The sequence below is a fragment of the Podarcis muralis genome, chromosome 7 (genome assembly GCF_964188315.1).
Source record: "Podarcis muralis chromosome 7, rPodMur119.hap1.1, whole genome shotgun sequence".
NCBI classification, from domain to species: Eukaryota; Metazoa; Chordata; class Lepidosauria; order Squamata; family Lacertidae; genus Podarcis; species Podarcis muralis.
Window position 1 is genome coordinate 2,378,953 of NC_135661.1, and position 20,114 is coordinate 2,399,066.

Consider the following 20,114-nt stretch of genomic DNA (forward strand, 5'->3'; position numbering starts at 1 on the left):
CACCCTACCTAGTCCCCAGAAGCTGGCCTTCCCAGAATCCCCTGGGCTCCCAGCTCCTATCTGGCGCAGACCAGCATCATTCCCCATTGGTCCCATTTGCTGGTCAGGGACACAGACCCCTTTTTACCTGCTCTCCGCCTGCCGGTCAGAGTAGGAGGCTCGGATCATGAAAACGTCAATGTCAGCCAGGGCCATCAGGAGGTGCTCACGGGTGGCTTTCTGGCCGTCTGCGCGGCGCCAGGCTTGCTGAAAGGAATGGCAGCAGGAGGGTGAGGTTTGTGCTTCCTCATACAGTGGTACCTTGGTTCTCAAACACCTTGGCTCCCAAACGCCAAAAGCCCAGAAGTGTCCTGGTTTCCGAATATTTTTCGGAAGCCGGACATCCGATGCAGCTGTCGGCTATTGTTTCCGGGGCGCCTGCACCAATCAAAAGCTGCACCTTCGTTTCGAACATTTCGGAAGTCAAACCGACTTCCAGAGCAGATTAAGTTTGGCGCTTTTGTACTTGCTAATTATTTTGCATTTTTGTTTTTGAGGCTTTTTCGGTTCACTTGTTTTTTGTGACTGTGTGGAACCCAGTTCAGCTAGTGATTGATTGATTGATTGATTGATTGATTGATTAATTGTGTGACTGCGGAAATGGATAAAAGCCCCCCATCCAAACAATGACTATCATTGGTGCAGGTAAGAAAAAAATTAATTTTCATTTTTATCATCTACAATACTGTCTTATTTATTTTATAGTACAGTACATTAATTATTGCTTTCATTTTATGGATCAGTGGTCTCGTTAGAAAGTAAAATTCATGTTAAATGGCTGTTTCAGAAGTTGTTTTTAAAAGTCTGGAACGGATTAATCCATTCTGCATTACTTTCTATGGGAAAGTGTGCCTTGGTTTTGGAACGCTTTGGTTTTGGAACAGATTAAGTTTGAGAACCAAGGTACCATTTTATTTGCAAAGCTGCCACCTCACTAAGTCAGTAAGGTCCTTTCCTGGGTGCAGAAAAAATAGGGTCCTCTGAGGAACCAGGGACAGCTGTCAGAAGGTTCTATAGCTTTCACTAGGAACTAAAACACTCATTCCAGGCTGGCTAGGAATTCTCATGACAAAATGATGGGGAAGGGCCATGAGGACTAAACCCTTAGACTAGGGCTTCAGTTCAGTGGTAGATCACCTGCTTTGCATGCAGAAGGTTCCAGGAGCAATCCCTGGTGGCAGCATCTCCAAGTATGATGATAATGATGATGATGATGATAATAATAATAATAATAATAATAATAATAATAATAATTATTATTATTATTATTATTATTATTATTATTATTTATACCCGGCCCATGTGGCTGGATCTCTGGGCGGCTCCCAACAGAATACAGTGGTACCTCTGGTTACATACTTAAATCGTTCTGGAGGTACGTTCTTAACCTGAAACTGTTCTTAACCTGAAGCACCACTTTAGCTAATGGGGCCTCCTGCTGCCGCTGCACCGCCGGAGCACGATTTCTGTTCTTATCCTGAAGCAAAGTTCTTAACCCAAGGTACTATTTCTGGGTTAGCGGAGTCTGTAACCTGAAGAGTATGTAACCTGAAACGTATGTAACCCGAGGTACCACTGTATTAAAAACACGATAAAACATCAAACATTAAAAACTTCCCTAAACAGGGCTGCCTTCAGATGTCTTCTAAAAGTCAGATAGTTGCTTATTTCCTTGACATCTGATGGGAGGACGTTCCACAGGGCAGGTGCCACCACCAAGAAGGCCCTCTGCCTGGTTCCCTTTAACTTGGCTCCTCACAGCAAGGGAACCGCCAGAAGGCCCTCAGAGCAGGACCTCAGTGTCCGGGCAGAACGATGGGGGTGTAGACGCTCCTTCAGGTATACTGGACCAAGGCCCTTTAGGGCTTTAAAGCTCAGACACCCACTGCCTGAAATCCTGGAGAGCTGCTGCCAGTCAGTGCAGGCAATACTGAGCAAGATGGACCAAAGGCCTGGCTCCTTCTACGGCTGCACGTCCACCCGCCGACCAAGGAGCCCGAAGCGCTATATGCCTCACCTCCCGGAAGGGCACGGTGAACGTAGTGGGCGAGCCAGGCAGGGGACTCGTTTCAGCAACATGCTCCAGGAAGATCTCGTTCCCCCGCAGCAGAACATCAGGTTGGCCACGCAGCGCCGGGGAGCCAGGGAAGGTGTCATGGGTGATGGTGTAGCGCAGTTCTCCGCCGTAGGAGGTCACCTGGAGAGAGAGGCACAGAGGGGCAGCGTCAGAGCCATTCCGCAGAACCACAGAGTTTGGAAGGGGACCCCCAAGGCTCATCTAGCCCAACCCTCAGCTAAAGCATCGCCGACAAATGGCACACCAATTTCTGCTTAAAAACCTCCAGCGAAGGACAGGCCACCACAGGCCATTCATTGGGGAAGAGGCTGTATAGCTCAGTGAGTAGAGCACCTGCTTCGGCTCTACTAGGTCCTGGGTTCAAATTCTGGCAGCAGGTAATGCCTCCCTAGCCCCAAAATCCCAGAGAGCTGTTGCCAGTTAACAGTCCTGAGCTAGATGTTCCAAACAGTTCGCTCTGAAGACCATAGTAAAAAAACCACCAGGATCTGTATGTACTTTAAAATCATAGTAAATAATAGCAACTTCCCATGTTTCCATTCAAATCAACTCTTTAGTCAGACCAATAAGGATTAGAATCTTTAGTCAGAATCATGAGGACTAGAAACCACTTTGATGTTTGGGCTATGTTTCATTTTAACAGTCAAATGGCATACACTATGAAATAAATAGGACTTTAGGAGAATGACCACAGCTTATTGGTAGAGCATCTCCATTGTGGGCAGAATGTCCCAGGTGAATGCCTGGCAACATCTTCAGGCAGGTCTGGGAAAGATCATGGAGTGCTGCTGCCAGGCAGGGTAAAGGTAAATGTAAAAGACCCCTGAACGGTTGAGTCCAGTCAAAGGCAACTATGGGGTTGCGGCTGTTATAAGAATGTTAAGGTCATATATATTTTTTTAAAAAATGTCCATAACTGTACATATAAACTACATGTCTGAAACCCCACAGAAAAGGTCCTGAACAAATTGACCTCAAATGTTTCTCTTCAAGGTCAAAATGGGAAATCTCCCCATTGTCTCTTTGCTCACAAATCCTGTGCTCACACATCCTGTCTTAAGGGCACATTCAAGACATGAACAGGGTGTGAGCCTGTGACCTAGATTCATGAATTAAGTAGTTATAACAACAAAAGAGTGGCCAAAACCCAAATAATGGTTGGCACTGTGATCTAAACCACTGAGCCTAGGGCTTGCCAATCAGAAGGTCGGTGGTTCGAATCCCTGCGACGTGAGCTCTCCCGTTGCTCGGTCCCAGCTCCTGCCCACCTAGCAGTTCGAAAGCACCTCAAAGTGCAAGTAGATAAATAAGTACCGCTCCGGTGGGAAGGTAAACAGCGTTTCCGTGCGCTACTCTGGTTCGCCAGAAGCGGCTTAGTCATGCTGCTACATGACCCAGAAGCTGTACACCGGCTCCCCCGGCCAGTAAAGCGAGATGAACACCGCAATTCCAGAGTCATCCGCGACTAGACTTAACTGTCAGGGGTCCCTTGACCTTTAACTTTCCAGACAGGAGATAAACAACACACTCAGGATTCTGTTTTAGAACCACCCCTTCTGTGATGTATGTATGATGTTTCTGGGGTTGGTCTGGAGTTTGAAGGTGGGCAATTTAAAAAGTCTATATAAGGGCTTGCACGCCTGTGCTTGAGGTCTTCTCCCCCTGTTGCAACATGTTTAATAAAGATCAGGCTTACTAGCTGCCTTGCTTCTCAATATTCTCTGGTTGGCCTCTGTTATTTTCTCCTACCAATAGAGAACCTAAAAAGAGGACTCTATATGGGCTCTTGGGTACCCCATAAGGGGGAAAGAGCAGGTTTTTTTCTTATAACACGGCACTCATCTCACTTTCAGGCCAAGGCAGCTGCGTTTGTCCACAGACAGCTTTTCGGGTCATGCGGCCAGCAGGACTAAACCACTTCCGGCACAATGGGACACCGTGACAGAAACCAGAGGGCATGGAAACACTGTTTACCTTCCCGCCACAGCAGTAGCTATTTATCTACTTGCAATGGTGTGCTTTCGAACTACTAGCTTGGCAGGAGCTGGAACAGAGCAATGGGAGCTCACTCCGTCATGGGGATTCGAACCACCGACCTTCCGATCGTAAAGCCCAAGAGGCTCAGTGGTTGAGGCCACAGTAGACGGTTCTGTGCCAGGCAGACCAAATGCCTGACTTGGGATGACCCGTTTTCTGCCCTACGAGTGCCTCCTTCAGCCTCAAATCAAACCTTTCCTTGTCCTGAAATCACACACAGGTTTGGGAGATTCCCCGCAAGGGTCCTCTATAGTCCAACCCCCTGCGAATCAGGAATTATGGCGGAAGCACCCCTGAGAGTGGCACCTTGTCTCCCCTGAAGCGCTCCGGCAGCACCCAGTAGTAAATGTCACGCGGCAGAGTGTGGAAGGAGGAGAAAGTGAGCTCCGAGGCGCCGGTGAAGCGGATGCCCTCGCTGATCGTCCGGGAGCCGGCCGAGTTGGAGAGGCTGAACTGTGCCCTCTCAGCGTCCTCAGACCCCACTCGCACCTAGAGCGCAAGGAGAGAAGCTGTCAGATGCATATATTGATGGGACATCTATTGAGACAACAGATTTTAAAGGCTAATACAGTCATACCTCCTGCAGCCAATGGGAAGCCGTGCCGGACGTTCAGGTTCCAAAGAACGTTCACAAACCAGAACACTCACTTCCGGGTTTGCGGTGTTCGGGAGCCAAAACGTTCGACTCACAAGACGTTTGGGATCCGAGGTACAATTGTACAGTCATACCTCATGCTACATTTGCTTCATGTTACATTTTTTCAGGTTACGTCCCGCGGTGACCCGGAAGTACCGGAAAGGGTTACTTCCGGGTTTCGCTGCTCACACATGCACAGCGGCGCCAAATCACGCTTCGCGCATGCGCACAAGCGCCAAATCGTAACCCGCGCGTGCACAGACATGCCGCTGCAGGTTGCACTCTTTTTATGTTGCGAATGGGCCTCCGGAACAGATCCTGTTCAAAACCTGAGGTACCACTGTATATTATAAATATATACCGTATTTTTTGCTCTATAAGACTCAATTTTCCCCTCCTAAAAAGTAAGGGGCAATGTGTATGCGTCTTATGGAGCGAATGCAGGCTGCGCAGCTATCCCAGAAGCCAGAACAGCAAGAGGGATTGCTGCTTTTGCTGCGCAGCGATCCCTTTTGCTGTTCTTGCTTCTGTGATTCAGAATATTTTTTTTCTTGTATTCCTCCTCCAAAAACTAGGTGCGTCTTGTGATCTGGTGCATCTTATAGAACGAAAAATACGGTACTTTGTAATGGGTATGTATATAGGAGGGGTGGGGGTGGAGAAGGACCTTCCTAGCAGGGTCTGTGGACCGAGTTTGCTTCCAGCCTCGCACATAGCAGGACCCGCCTTCCCGGCCCCAGGGGGCAATACCTGGTCCCTGTTCCACGAGGAGCTGGAGCACTGGCGCGAGACCCCCATGCAGAAGCAGCGCAGGCAGCCTTCGGGGTTTGCGTGGCTCAGGTGGAACGAGCCCGTAGCACATTCGTTGCACGACTGTCCCATGACGTTGGGCTAGGGAGAAAGAGGAGGAGGAGGAGGAGGAGGAGAGGGCTGTAGTGATCAGGTGGGATTACTATGAGGAATTATGAAATATGGAGCAAGGCATTGTGTCCGCGATGAAAGTATTGCGTTGACTGGGTTTGATTCATTGACAATAATTTCTGATCCCACAAGCCTCTGCATCTCTGCCCATTTTCTCTACTGTCCATTTTCTTTCTCTATGCCTGACAGGCACTTATCAGCATTCTAAACACAGGCCAGTTGTTCACCAGGCATCCTGGGTCATAAAGACAGTAGGTAGCTTTTCTGATGTACCTTTCCTTGGCTTTGTTAATCTTAGGGCCAGGAAGAGAGTTGACAAGGAGATGGTAAATACTACCTGTCCTTCCTCTCCTGTTTACTGCTGTTTATGATCTCCGGGGTTTCTTAAAAACATTCCTCCTTGTTTCCTATTTTATTTACTCTGAACTACGTATGCATGCTCAAGTAGGAAATAGTTTCTTTGTAGTTAAGAGGATTTCTTCTGATCTGACTTTGTCCCACATGGGTTTTTTTGAAATGCTCAGAGGAAATCTGATTGGTTCTTATGAACACTGTGTGAAAAGTTCTTTTGTGAATAAAATGACCTGGGCCAAGGGGTGGACAGGAATTATTATACGCACTCCTCCCAGAGTCTTGCTGATCAAGCCTCGTGTGTATTTTATTAATCAGAGTCCAATCCTTCCTTGCGCTGGGAATGCTACTAGGACGTTGCAGCAGAAGGACGAGAAAAGGAGATGGATCTCATAGACTCACCAAATGTCAGCAATCCATAGCATAATAAATCTGTTCAGCTCAGCTGAGGGTCACATTCTAGGCCATGCTAATATGTCACAAAAGAGTACAACTTAAAAGCCTTGTCATCGCCTCCTTTGCCCACCAAGGCAAAGGGAGACTGTCAATGACCCAGGCAGTCTGGCAGGTGACATCAATGCTTCTTCTCAGGGGGAAAAAAGGAGTCTGGGAGCTTTGTGTTACTCCTTGATTCCTGCTGTACCTTGCTTCCCGAATGGCTTGACTCCCAAACAAATCGGCTCCCGAACGCCGCAAACTCAGAAGTAAGTGTCCCGGTTTGCAAACTTTTTCGGAAGCCAAACGTCCGAAGCAGCTTCCGATTGAGTGTAGGAAGCTCCTGCAGCCAATCGGAAGCCGCACCTTGGTTTTCAAAAAGTTTCAGGAGTTGAATGGACTCCCGGAACGGATTAAGGTCGAGAACCAAGGTTCCACTGTACTTCTGAAATAATCTCATGCTGAGAACAGAAGCTCAGCGGCTGGGCAGATGTCCTTGGCCCAGTAGACCTGAAGGAGCGTCTCCACCCACATCGTTCTGCCCGGACTCTGAGGTCCAGCGCCGAGGGCCTTCTGGCGGTTCCCTCATTGCGAGAAGCAAAGCTACAGGGAACCAGGCAGAGGGCCTTCTCGGTAGTGGCACCCGCCCTGTGGAACACCCTCCCACCAGATGTCAAAGAGATAAACAACTACCTGACATTCAGAAGACATCTGAAGGCAGCCCTGTTCAGGGAAGCTTTTAATGTGTGACATCTTAGGGTACTTTTGGTCTTTGTGGAAGCCGCCCAGAGTGGCTGGGGAAACCCAGCCAGATGGGCGGGGTACAAATAATAAATTATTATTATCATTATCATTATTATTATCAGAGCTCCTCTTGAAATTTAATTTATGAATTCATTTATCATGGCAAAAACCCAACCGTAGACTCTACAGATCTGGGGCCTTCCCATTCGCAAAAGGTGAATGAGGGGATTTCAAGTTTCACCGTTTTGTCTCATTTTGCCACGCCTAACCCAGGGGAGTCTTGGCTGCTGCACCTCCAAGCTGTGGCCCAGCTTACCTTGCACTGGCAAGCACCATCTGAGGCTTCGCTGCTCCCTCTCTTGTCGCACTCGATGGTGCTCTGCCCTACACAAGGAGTAAAGAGAGGTTGAGAAAGACAAACCCAGGCAGGAAAATGTCTTTTTTCCACCATGGCCTAGCTAAAACCCAGCGTAAGGTCTAAGTCAGTCCAGAGGAGCTTCCTTGTATTTATGCTTAAATCATCCCGACGCGCAGAAGCAGGAGGACTAGAATTTTCGTGGGGCAGAGCTTTGCATGCAAAAGGCCGCAGGTTCAATCCTGAGTGTCTCTAGGCAGGACTGCGCAAAGACCTCGGAAAGCTCAGCCGGTCAGTGTAGAATGGCAAAACCAGGAGACGAAAGGAAGCAAAACAAGGTGAGATAGGGGGTAGAAACGTCTGAGAAGAGAACCTGGAAGAGCTGAAGAAGTGCAAGGAGGAAGGCAAAGAGACAGGGTGCAAGGAGCAAGCAGGTGGGTGACAGAGGGGCTGGACTCTCCTTGAAGCGGGTCAGACTAGATGACTCTTGAAGGTCCCTTTCCAACTCTGCAATTCCGTGTGAAAGAAAGGAGGTGGTGACAGTTATAGGAAATGAGAAAGTGTTGGAATGGTTTACTAAAGATGAAGAAGTTAAATCGGTTATGATTCAATGGGCAGGAGACTTTGGGTAAAACGTACGGTTTGCAGCACGGGAAAAATTATGGAGAGAGGATTTGAAATTCACGGCGTGTTATACATTAAAAGAAAATTATATGGAAATGATGCATCACTGGTATTTAACTCTGAGTAAATTAACAAAAACGTACAGGACAAGTTCAAATGTTTGTTGGAAATGTAAGGAAAAGGGAGGCACCTTTTATCGTATGTGGTGGAACTGTAAAGTAATAAAGGAATTCCAGGAAATGATATACAATGAATTGAAAAAAATGTTTAAAATAACATTTGTTAAAAGACCAGAAGCCTTTTTGTTAGGAATTGTAGGTGCAGAGCTACCAAAGGAACTGAAAATATGGTTGATGTATGCTACAACAGCTGCAAGGATGCTTCTAGCCCAGGGTTCGAAAGACGACAAAATTCCTATCAGGGTGGACTGGCTGATGAAATTATTGGACTACGCAGAAGTGGCAAGTTTAACTGGGAAAATCAGAAACCAGGAAGGTCAAAACTTCAATAAAGAATGGGACAAATTTATATTATATTTGAAAGACCACTGTAAACACTTGAACTCTTTGGCAGGTTTTAAATAACTCTTACAACGCTACATAGATTTTAGATACGATGGAGGATTGTAAATTAGACGGACTTATAATATGCAGTTTTAAAAAGTTACTCAAAGAACCCACAGAGGGGAGAAGTCTTGAGTTTCAGAAGAATCTTGTGTAATTCTTATTATTTGTGATTACAATTGTGAATGAAGCTGTAAAATCATATAAAAACTCTTTTTTAAAAGGAAAAGACAGTGAGGGAGGAGGGAAGGATAAGAAAACGCAAATGTAATAGCGATGACGACTTGCCCTCTAGTGGAGTATCAACTTCAGGACTAGGGGGGAACCCTGGAAATCAGATAGAGAAAGAAACGTTCAAACATTTGACCAGCAATACGTGAAATATTGGCTTATGTGTACCAGGTAGGGAGAGCGAAGCAGGCCAACGCTTCAGAGTTGTGAGACGCTGCAAGATGGTAGCGCTATTAAACTTAGATTGAACGTGACAATGTGGTTCCCACATTCATGTTTGGCCTCAAACCTAGCTGAAGGTTGATTGATTGATTCAAATGAATCTCAAAGAGGCTTACACCCAATAAATAACCATAACATAACAAAACATACTAGCGCATCGCGAATGCAACACACGTCATATGAAATAAATCACAATTTATCAGCGAAACAGTTTCAATCTTTAAGAAACTGAACAAAACAGCAACTAAAAAAATAAGCCAAACCTCACAATTACGGCAAGTCATGTGATTAACAAATCAATGCGGCATTTAGAATCTACAAAACGATATTAAAAGCATTAGCAAAATAGCAACTGAAAATATAATCTAGGCACTAAGTTTATTCAAACGATCTCTGCACCCCCATGACTCATAACCTTTCACTCTGTTCAGTTCATTAAACAGTTCATTAAAATACATATAAATGCACATAATGCCTATTGTTAAGCCAGCTCTTAAGCCAGGAGCCAAGGGCATAAAGCTGCTTCCTATGTTCCTCCTTAAACCAGCCCTTGATTCGGAACAATGAGGACTAGAAACTTGCTTAATTTTCTTTTCTTTCTTTTTTGTTAGAGCGTTTATTAATTTTTCCAATAAAAAACTTCCAACTAACATATCAAATCATAATCCAATAAAAATTAAAAACTAAAATTAAAAAAAATCAAATTGTCTTCCAAATTGTAATTTTGATTTTAAGGCTTCCCACAGTCTGAACCTCGAAGCATATCCAAACCTCAGTCCTGCCTCTCATCTCTCATCGATATTTTCCATATCTCGATTTTATCTCTCAAAAAAACTTGCTTTATTTTCAATTTTTAAAAAGACCGCAGCTGGGCAGCATTGCATCTGCTTTGCATGCAGAAGGTCCCAGGTTTCATCTCCCGGTAGGGTTGAGAGAGACTCCCTGCCTCAAACCCTGGAGAGCTGCTGCTGCTGCCAGTCAGAGTTGGGAGTACTGAGCAGGATGGAGCAAGGGTCTGACTCTGGACGAGGTTCCCCTGAGAAGGCCTGAAAGCTCGTCCTGACCGGCCTGCGCCCTCATTAGCAGAAGAAACTTCATCAGGACATGGGTGCTTGAGCTGAGATTCCTGCATTGCAGGGGGTTGGACTAGATGACCTATGGATCCCTTCCAACTCAAAAATTCCTGTGATTCTAGGACAGATTGTGAATGGAAAACAACAGGCGCATTGCTCTTCTCCTTGGGGGGGGGGGCAGTCCGCAATCTCCATTAGCCAATTTCTCCCTCTCTGCTCCATGGCACAATCCTATTCAGGCATACTCAGAAGGAAGTTTCAGCAGGTTGTTCTCAACAGAGTCCTACTCAGAGTAGACCCACCGAAATGAATGGGCCTAAGTTAGCCATGTCCCTTCATTTCAATAGATCTAGTACCAGAGACAGCCGGCAGTTATTTGATGCTGAGTTTTCGCAGCTTTTGCTCTAACAGTGTGACTCTGGAGTCAAACCTGAATTGCGTGTGTTCAAAGGTTGTACTCACCAATCCTCACACATTTTCCTCGTGGCTGGATGGGGTCTCCTTTGAAGCCAGGAGCACATCTAGGGGTGGAAATATGTTAAGTTAGAAGTTTATCCTCCTGATGGGGGTCAGCGTCCCCCAGAAATCACTTTGTGGCCAAGGGTAGGAAACATCTCTGCCCCCCTCCCCAATGTTGCTGCACTCTAACTCCCATCAGCCCCAACAGACAGCATGCCCAATGGTCAGGGATGACGGCAGTAGTTATAGCTTACTAGCATATGGAAGACGTGAGGTCCTGTATTTTAAATACAAGGTAAAGTTATGATGGAGGTAGTCAGGAGCAGTAAAGGCAAGTGATGGCCTAGTTCAGGGATGGGGAACATCTGTGTCCCTCCAGATCTTATGGGACTCCCAACTCCCATCAGCCACAGCAGCCAACATGGCCAAAGGTGAGGGGTGATGATGGGAGTTGGAGTCCCATAACATCTGGAGGGCCACATCTCTCTCCTTCAAGCATTAAAAGGTGGCAGACTGGCAATGGAGTGGGCAGTGAAGGCAAGTGACAGTCTAGTTCAGGGATGGGGATCCTGTAGCCCTCCAGATCTTGTTAAGACTCCCCAACTGATCCCTGTGTTTAAAAATGGCAAAGTGGTGATGGAGGTAGCCAGGGGCAGTGAAGGCAAGAGACAGTCCAATTCAGGGATGGAGAGCTTGTGGTTCTCCAGAAATTGCTAGACCCCAGCTCCCAACAAGACTAGCCAGCCTGGCCTATATTCAGGGATGATGGCAGATGGGGGCAGTGAAGGCAAGTGACGGTCCAGTTCAGGGATGGAGAGCTTGTGGTTCTCCAGAAATTGCTAGACCCCAACTCCCAACAGCACCAGCCAGCCTGGCCTATATTCAGGGATGATGACTAGCATGATGGCAGCTGGGGCCAGTGAAGGCAAGTGACGGTCCAATTCAGGGATGGAGAGCTTGTGGTTCTCCAGAAATTGCTAGACTCCAGCTCCCAACAAGACTAGCCAGCCTGGCCTATATTCAGGGATGATGGCAGATGGGGGCAGTGAAGGCAAGTGATGGTCCAGTTCAGGGATGGAGAACTTGTGGTTCTCAAGAAACTACTGGACTCCAACTCCCAGCAGCTCCAACATACAATTTGAAACTACAACAAGGAGCCCACTAACTTTTCGCAGCGACGTCCGGTGTAGCCTGGGGCGCAGGCATCGCAGGTGGCCTGCCCGTCTGTGTCCAGGAAGCAGGACTCTGAAAACCTGAAAGGAGAAGAGGGCAGTGTCACCATGGGCACCACCATCCCGAATGCAGGCTGCTGGGTGCATGGCTGGCAGGGCCCATATCGGCCTGGATGGTAGGCGAGGGCAGCTTCCCAGTCGCGGACTGAGTGGCCCATGTCAGTGGCCCATTCATAGCTGCCTTGCTTATCTATTTATTTGCACAAATTTCAATGCCACCATCATTAAAATATATTTTCTATTATATATCTATGTATCTCTATGTCTATGCCTGTCTAATCTACCTACCTACTCTTATTTGCCTTCCTAATCAATTGATCATCTATCTATCAACCTGCCTACCTACCTAAGCTACTTACCCCCTCACCCTGTTTACCTACCTCATGATGGTAAAGAGCATAAAACCCACGATAAAAAATACTGTCAGGGGTTCAGGAGCAGAGGGACAGGAGAGGGAGGAAGTAGAGACCGAGGGAGAGGAATCTGAGGGAGAAGTCAGCGAGGGTAGCCATCCGAGGTCTCTAAGTCTCTCCAGTGAATCAGAGGATTCACAGAAAGGGGCCCCAGTGGTCAGAGCCAGGGGGTTGCCAGAGGGAACACCCCAGGAAGGAGGGGCCAGAGGGGACTCAGAGAGCAGCAGCTGGAAATCGGGACCAACTTTCCCACCGGAGAGCAGTAAGGGGGAGGAGTCCCAAACATCGGCAGCAGGCAGCCTTCCGTCAGTGGAAGGACATGAGTCAGGGTTAGCCACGCCTGCATCAGAGAGCGAGGTAACGGTCAAAAGGAAGGTCAGGGGCAGCGCGCGCGCGCCAAGTTCAAATGTACAGGAGGGGGGCGCAATGGGCAGTCCGGAGAGAGAGCCGGGTCCCAAAGCCCGCCGGAGAGAAGGGGAGGAGTCCGAAGGGTCCGCTTCCGAGGCATCCCGGAAAGAAGGCACCCAGGGGGGTAGTAGGACCCAGAGGAGGAAGGAGAAACGTAGAAGGTGGAGTAAGGCTAGAGTCTTAAGCTGGTGTACAGGGGGCGGAGACTCAGACGAGGCTTCGCTGGTCTAGGGTTCAGACGTAGAGACGCACGCTAGTGTTTGGAAATGGAAACTAAATGCCAATAAAGACTTCTGTACAGTTCTAATGGCTAGCGTTGGTCTTCTGTGAGCTGAGACCGGGAGGCAGTCTCTGACAAATACGTTCGTAAAAGAAGCACAAAATGGATCACAAAAGGGTAGGTCAGACCGATACATCCGCACAGCTCAATTTCAGGAAAAGCCAGGTGTGTTTTAAGCAGGGCACCTGAATGCCAGCGCTGCAGGTGGTTCAGCAGGAACACATTCCAATGGGCTAGTGCCATGACACTAAAAGCCCTGGAAGCGCATGGCACAACTAAAGGGAGGGGGGCTCTTTCCTTTCGGGAGGATTGAATTACCCAGAAAAAGGCGTACAGTGGTACCTTGGTTCTCAAACGCCTTGGTGCTCAAACACCTTGGTTCCTAAACGCCAAAAACCTGGAAGTAAGTGTTCCAGTTTTCAAATGTTTCTCGGAAGCCGAACATCTTATGCGGCAGTCTGCTATTGTTTCCGAGGCGCCTGCACCAATCAAAAGATGCGCCTTGGTTTTCGGACATTTCGGAAGTCAAACCGACTTCTGGAACGGATTAAGTTTTGCGCTTTTGTTCTTGCTATTTATTTTGTGTTTTTGTTATTGAGGCTTTTTCAGTTCATTTGTTTTTGTGATTGTGTAGAACCCAGTTCAGCTATTGAACTAACTAACTGATTAATTGATTGATTGATTGATTGATTGATTGATTGTGTGACTGCGGAAATGGATAACAGCCCCCCCACCCAAACAATGACTATCATCAGTGCAGGTAAGGAAAAAATAATAATTTTAATTTACAATACTGTCTTACTTATTTTATAGTACAATACATTGATTATTGTACTATAAAAAAAGTAAGACAATACATTATAGTACAATACATTGATTATTGGGACGCGGGTGGCGCTGTGGGTAAAAGCCTCAGCGCCTAGGGCTTGCCGATCGCATGGTCGGCGGTTCGAATCCCCGCGGTGGGGTGCGCTCCCGTTGTTCGGTCCCAGTGCCTGCCAACCTAGAAGTTCGAAAGCACCCCCGGGTGCAAGTAGATAAATAGGGACCGCTTACTAGCGGGAAGGTAAACGCCGTTTCCGTGTGCGGCTCTGGCTCACCAGATGCAGCTTTGTCACGCTGGCCACGTGACCCGGAAGTGTCTCCGGACAGCGCTGGCCCCCGGCCTCTTGAGTGAGATGGGCGCACAAGTTCCCAGAGTCGGACACGACTGGCCCATACGGGCAGAGGTACCTTTACCTTTACATTGATTATTGCTTTTATTTTATGGATCAATGGTTAGAAAGTAAAATTCATGTTAAATTGCTGTTTTAGGGGTTGTTTTTAAAAGCCTGGAACAGGAAGTTTTTAATGTGTGACATTTTAATGTATTTTAATCTTTGTTGGAAGCCACCCAGAGTGGCTGAGGAAGCCCAGCCAGATGGGTGGGGTACAAATAAATTATTATTATTATTATTATTATTATTATTATTATTATTTCCTTTTGCATTACTTTCTATGAAAAAGCATGCCTTGGTTTTGGAACGGACTTCCGGAATGAATTAAGTTTGAGAACCAAGGTACCCCTGTACAAGGCAAGGTGTTCCCAGAGGTAAATTCATGGATATGGACTCACCGGACTCCCTGTCCTTCCCTGCAGGCTCAAGGTTTGCTTTCAGGGCAACAGGAAAATGGCAGGCACACCCACCCCCGGAAGCTGTGCATCTCGGTCCTTTCCTAATCTCCTCTCCTGCAAAGCCTGCCGAGAGCGCAGAGGGCAGGCGGCTGCTGACGTCCTCCAGGACAAACCCCGCCGACGATCACCCACCATGCAAAGACGCTCGGCTCACTCACCTGCGGGGGGCTTCGGTGTACGGGCAGGGGCAGGGGCGACAGGCGGTGGGGGTGCCCTTGGTGGCGTCTCCAAAGAAACCCGGCTTACATTTGTTGCACTGGGGCCCTTCGGTGTGGTGCTGGCAGTTCTGTGGGGCAGGGGGAGAAGCGGAAGAGACAAAAGGAAGAGGGAGGTGAAGGGCAGGGCGTAGCTTTCCCCAAATCCCTCCCCCCGCCAGCCAACCCACTGCGCGCCCCTCCTCCAGCGGCCATCACTACCCCCGCCACCCGCTGGCAAGCTTACCAGGCAGTAGCCAGAGAACGGGTCACAGGTGCTGGAGTGCCCGTTGCAGTTGCAGCCAGAGCACGTGCCCAGGTAGGGCCCGCCGGGCACTCGCTTGAAATGGGCCTCACAGCGCTCGCAGGAGAGGCCGGCGTACCCAGCAGGGCACCTGCAGAGAGACAAGCGGGATGTGAAGACAGCGGCGGAGAAAGGATGGTTTATGGGCTGCCAGGAAGGACACTGCAGACTCTCTGTAAGGCAGGCCGCAGAGGCGACAAACTCAGCCTGCAGGTCGCATGTGCTGAAGAAGCATGGCTCAGGTTCCCAACAGCAGCATCTCCAGTGAGGGCTAGGAGGAGACCCTCGCCGGAAACCCTGCAGAGCAGCTGCTGCCAATCAGTGTGGACAATACAGAGCTATGGATGGAGAAAGGATGCGACTTGCAACTCAGGTACTAATGTCAGCAGGTTAATTTCAGTGGGGCTACCTTTGAAGGTATGGGACACGGGTGGCGCTGTGGGTTAAACCACAGAGCCTAGGACTTGCTGATCAGAAGGTCGGCGGTTCAAATCCCCGTGATGGGGTGAGCTCCCGTTGCTCGGTCCCTGCTCCTGCCAACCTAGCAGTTTGAAAGCACGTCAAAGTGCAAGTAGATAAATAGGTACCGCTCCAGCGTCAGCCACAACACGAGATTCAGCCACCGCAACCCCAGAGTCAGCCACGACTGGACCTGATGGTTAGGGGTCCCTTTACCTTTGAAGGTGACCTGGAAACTACAACTAATCCAGAATGTGGCAGCAAGACTGGTGACTGGGAGCAGCCGCCGAGACCACATAACACCGGTCCTGAAAGACCTACATTGGCTCCCAGCACATTCCCAGACACAATTCAAGGTGTGGTGCTCAGCTTTAAAGCCCTAAATGGCCTTGGCCCAGTATACCTGAAGGAGCGTCTCCACCCCCATTGTTCTGCCCGGACACTGAGGTCCAGCTGTGAGGGTCTTTTGGTGGTTCCCTCAATGTGAGAAGTGAGGTTACAGGGAACCAGGCAGATGGCCTTCTCGGTAGTGGCACCCGCTCTGTGGAACACCCTCCCATCAGATGTCAAGGAAATAAACAACTACCAGACTTTTAGAAGACATCTGAAGGCAGCCCTGCTTAGGGACGTTTTTAATGTTTGATGTTTTATTGTGCTTTTAATTGGGGACGCAGGTGGTGCTGTGGGTTAAACCACAGAGCCCAGGGCTTGCCGATCAGAAGGTCAGCGGTTTGAAACCCCGCCACGGGGTGAGCTCCTGTTGCTCGGTCCCTCTCCTGCCAACCTAGCAGTTTGAAAGAACGCAGTGCAAGTAGATAAATAGGTACTGCTCCGGCGGGAAGGTAAACAGCGTTTCGGTGCGCTGCTCCGGTTTGCTAGAAGTGGCTTAGTCATGCTGGCCACGTGACCTGGAAGCTGTACACCGGCTCCCTTGGCCAGTAAAGCGAGATGAGCACCGCAACCTCAGAGTTGTCCACGACTGGACCTAATGGTCAGGGGTCCCTTTACCTAATACAGTGGTACCTCTGGTTAAGAACTTAATTCATTCCAGAGGTCCATTCTTAACCTGAAACTGTTCTTAACCTGAAGCACCACTTTAGCTAATGGGGCCTCCCGCTGCCACCGCACTACGATTTCTGTTCTCATCCTGAAGCAAAGTTCTTAACCCGAGGTACTATTTCTGGGTTAGCGGAGTCTGCAATCTGAAGCGTCTGTAACCTGAAGCGTCTGTAACCCGAGGTACCACAGTATTCTGTTGGGAGCCACCCAGAGTGGCTGGGGAAACCCAGCCAGATGGGCGGGGTATAAATAAATTATTATTATTATTATTATTATTAGCCTCCTCTGAGCAGGACTAATTTGGACACAACCCACAGGTGCAGGGTCGCAGCAGGCTGGCTCGAGCCCCACCCCCTTTCCTGCCCAGAACCACCCTGGATGTCAGCAGGTGCCCCCATCGCTGGCACACCTGCATTCCTCCACACCATGCGCCAGGCCCAAGCCGGTGACCTCCGTGGTGGTTGTGTCCATGACGATGTCGCTCAGCCCCACACTGGCCATCCGGTTGTCATAGACGGTCTGGATCATAACTGCCTCCAGGTTCTGGAGGGTGAGCAGCAGTTCCTCACGGCTGACGGAGGCTCCCGACTCCTTCTCCCAGTGCTCCTGCAGGGGGACACCCAGCGGGTGAAGAAAGGGCTAAGCGAAAGCTGCAGGAAAAATCCCCTAATTGCGTGGGCTACCCCGAGAGCGCTAGCGAAGAAGGCCACAAATCTTGTGACAGTCAATGTTTTAAAGAAATGGTCTACTAAAAAAACCCAACACATACCACTTCAATCATAAAATCTATATGGAAAACAAGAGGGGAGAGACCCTTTTTGGACTACAGTGGACCATCTGGATACGAATTTAATTCGTTCCGGCGGTCTGTGTGCCCCCTGAAAAATCCACATCCAGAGGTACCACTTCTGGATACTTCTGGGCTTGCTGCTTTTGCAACCCGAAGTTTACGTTACTCAAGAGTAACGTAACCTGAGGGTCTACTGTATCTGAAGAACGGCTATGGTCAAATAAAAACTGAATTATGAATTACGAGCAGCAGAATGAAGTACCACCATCCAACATGGTAGGTATAAGGTGGGAATGAAAACGTCATGGAATTAAAGGTGGGAACTCAAAACTGAAAGAAAAACATATGTTGAAACAGAAGCAAACTTGCAAAACCTGTGAAAATCAATAAAAAAAAATGTCTATATGAAAGAAAAGACAAAGTATAAAATAAATAAGGGTAATGTTGCTTCTACCCACCCAACCCAGCTTGGCTCACTTGTTTGAGTCACCTTTTTTTTTTTTATCCCCTTAGCCAAAGACTGCCCCAGAATCATCATACATACATCATAGGAGGTGGTCTACAGCAGAAATCCTGTCTGCCAGGATACCTAATAATGGTTGCTGATAGCATTATGGGCAGCCTGGCCATTCTTTTTTTCCTTTTTTTTAAATGAATTTTATTAGTATTTTCCACACAACAACAACACGAAAGATATCAAAAAACAACAATACACAACACACAAAAATCAACATTTGAAAACTAAAAAAACCAACAACAACAAAAATCCATATCTTACAAGTTAATATTATAAACACTAAAACAACAACAAAACCTTGAGTCACCTTACAGTTCAATGTGATGTGGCAGTTATGAGTATTTGCCTCTGAGGGGCAGGGAGAGATCTGGATTCAAATCCTTGCTCAGGCAAGAATTTTGCGCTGGGCAGAGCCCACTCTCTCTCCCCCCTCCCAACCCAGCCTACTTTGCAGGGGTGCTGAGAGGAGCGTTCAGCCTCAGCAGGATGGAACAAGCCCTCCCCGTTCCAGCCACACTCACCTCGGTGAACTGGACCTGGCGCTGGTTCACCACCGAGGGCTGGGTGGGCACCTGCACGCGGTAGATCAGCTTCTGGCCATTCCCCACAATCACGACGTTGGGTTTCTGCACAGGCTCCGATTGGCCCCTGGCCAGGCCGTAGCGCACCTTGAAGCGCAGGAAACCTCCATAGGAGTCCACCTGCAGGCAGAGCAGGGAGGGAGGGAGGTCAGGAGGGGGCAACCCAAACGTAGACCCTGGCCCTCCAACCCACCCCCATTAATCCATGTGCCCATTCAGCAGAAATGTGAGCTGGGAACCTTCCTTGGACGACTGCAGGGTTGTGGAGGGAGAGAAAGTTAAACCCTGAAAGGAGGGAGCCATAATTATAGGGACAGAACTACCTAAATCATATAGAACTTGATTCATGTATGCTTACACAGCAGCAAGAATGTTACTTGCGCCAAAATGGGAAAGAATAGAAGTCCCAGCAAAGGAAGAATGGATACAAAAACTTATCTGACGAAAATGTTCCAATTAACATTTGTTAAAAAACCTGAAGCATTTTTGTTAGGGATTTTAAGGAAAGACCTGCCAAGGAAATTTAAGAATATCTTCATGAATGCGACAACGGCGGCAAGAGTCTTAATAGCACAAGGTTGGAAGAATGAAGAAACTCCGACTAAAGAACTATGGCAAGAGAAACTGATGGACTATGCGGAATTGGCGAAATTGACATATAAACTATGTGGTAAGGACAACTGTGACTTTAAAGAAGAATGGGAACCTTTTACAAAGTATTTAAAGAAACAACAAAATGAACTGGACTCCTTGGCAGGTTTTGAATAAACATTCACAAATTTATTATTAATAACATATAGATATTATATGTATAGCTGTACATTGGTACCTCGGGTTAAGTACTTAATTCGTTCCGGAGGTCCGTTCTTAACCTGAAACTGTTCTTAACCTGAAGCACCACTTTAGCTTAATGGAGCCTCCCGCTGCCGCCGCGCGATTTCTGTTCTCATCCTGAAGCAAAGTTCTTAACCCGAGGTACTATTTCTGGGTTAGTGGAGTCTGTAACCTGAAGCGTATGTAACCTGAAGCGTATGGAACCCAAGGTACCACTGTACTGTTAAAACGGAAGGGGGTCAAACCATCGCAAGAGGTGTTAAAATTTTGGGAGGTTGGATAGTTACAATGGAATGGTCTCAGTGGTGGGGCACACATTTTTATTCTTATTTATTTATTTATATATTTATTTATGATTATTACTTTGTCAAATGAATAAATGAATACATTGTTCTTGTTGTTTAGTCGTTTAGTCATGTCTGTCTCTTCGTGACCCCATATAAATACATTAATAAATATGAAAAAAGGACAGAATCCTGGAAAAAGGAATAAGACATAAGCTCTGAGCCCCTCTCCCCCACCCTGTGGTTTGGCTTAGTTACATGGTTAGATAGTTACAATGGAATGGTCTTGGGGGTGAGGTGCACATTTTTATTCTTA

The 20,114-nt window shown here is 47.8% G+C and overlaps 1 protein-coding gene across 1 annotated transcript in view; it reads right to left on the reverse strand.

The window, feature by feature from the left end:
- The window catches only part of LOC144328326 (basement membrane-specific heparan sulfate proteoglycan core protein-like), a 150,260-nt gene that overhangs the window by 102,065 nt on the left and 28,081 nt on the right, over nt 1–20,114 (reverse strand). The window contains exons 14-24 of the mRNA XM_077931004.1: nt 18,621–18,800; nt 17,202–17,398; nt 15,218–15,365; nt 14,935–15,062; nt 11,935–12,021; nt 10,772–10,830; nt 7,558–7,625; nt 5,541–5,681; nt 4,460–4,642; nt 2,057–2,236; nt 128–246 (exon numbers count right to left, since the gene is read on the reverse strand). Of these exons, the coding sequence (XP_077787130.1) occupies nt 128–246; nt 2,057–2,236; nt 4,460–4,642; nt 5,541–5,681; nt 7,558–7,625; nt 10,772–10,830; nt 11,935–12,021; nt 14,935–15,062; nt 15,218–15,365; nt 17,202–17,398; nt 18,621–18,800 (1,490 nt within the window). The remainder of the gene's footprint in view (nt 1–127; nt 247–2,056; nt 2,237–4,459; nt 4,643–5,540; nt 5,682–7,557; nt 7,626–10,771; nt 10,831–11,934; nt 12,022–14,934; nt 15,063–15,217; nt 15,366–17,201; nt 17,399–18,620; nt 18,801–20,114) is intronic.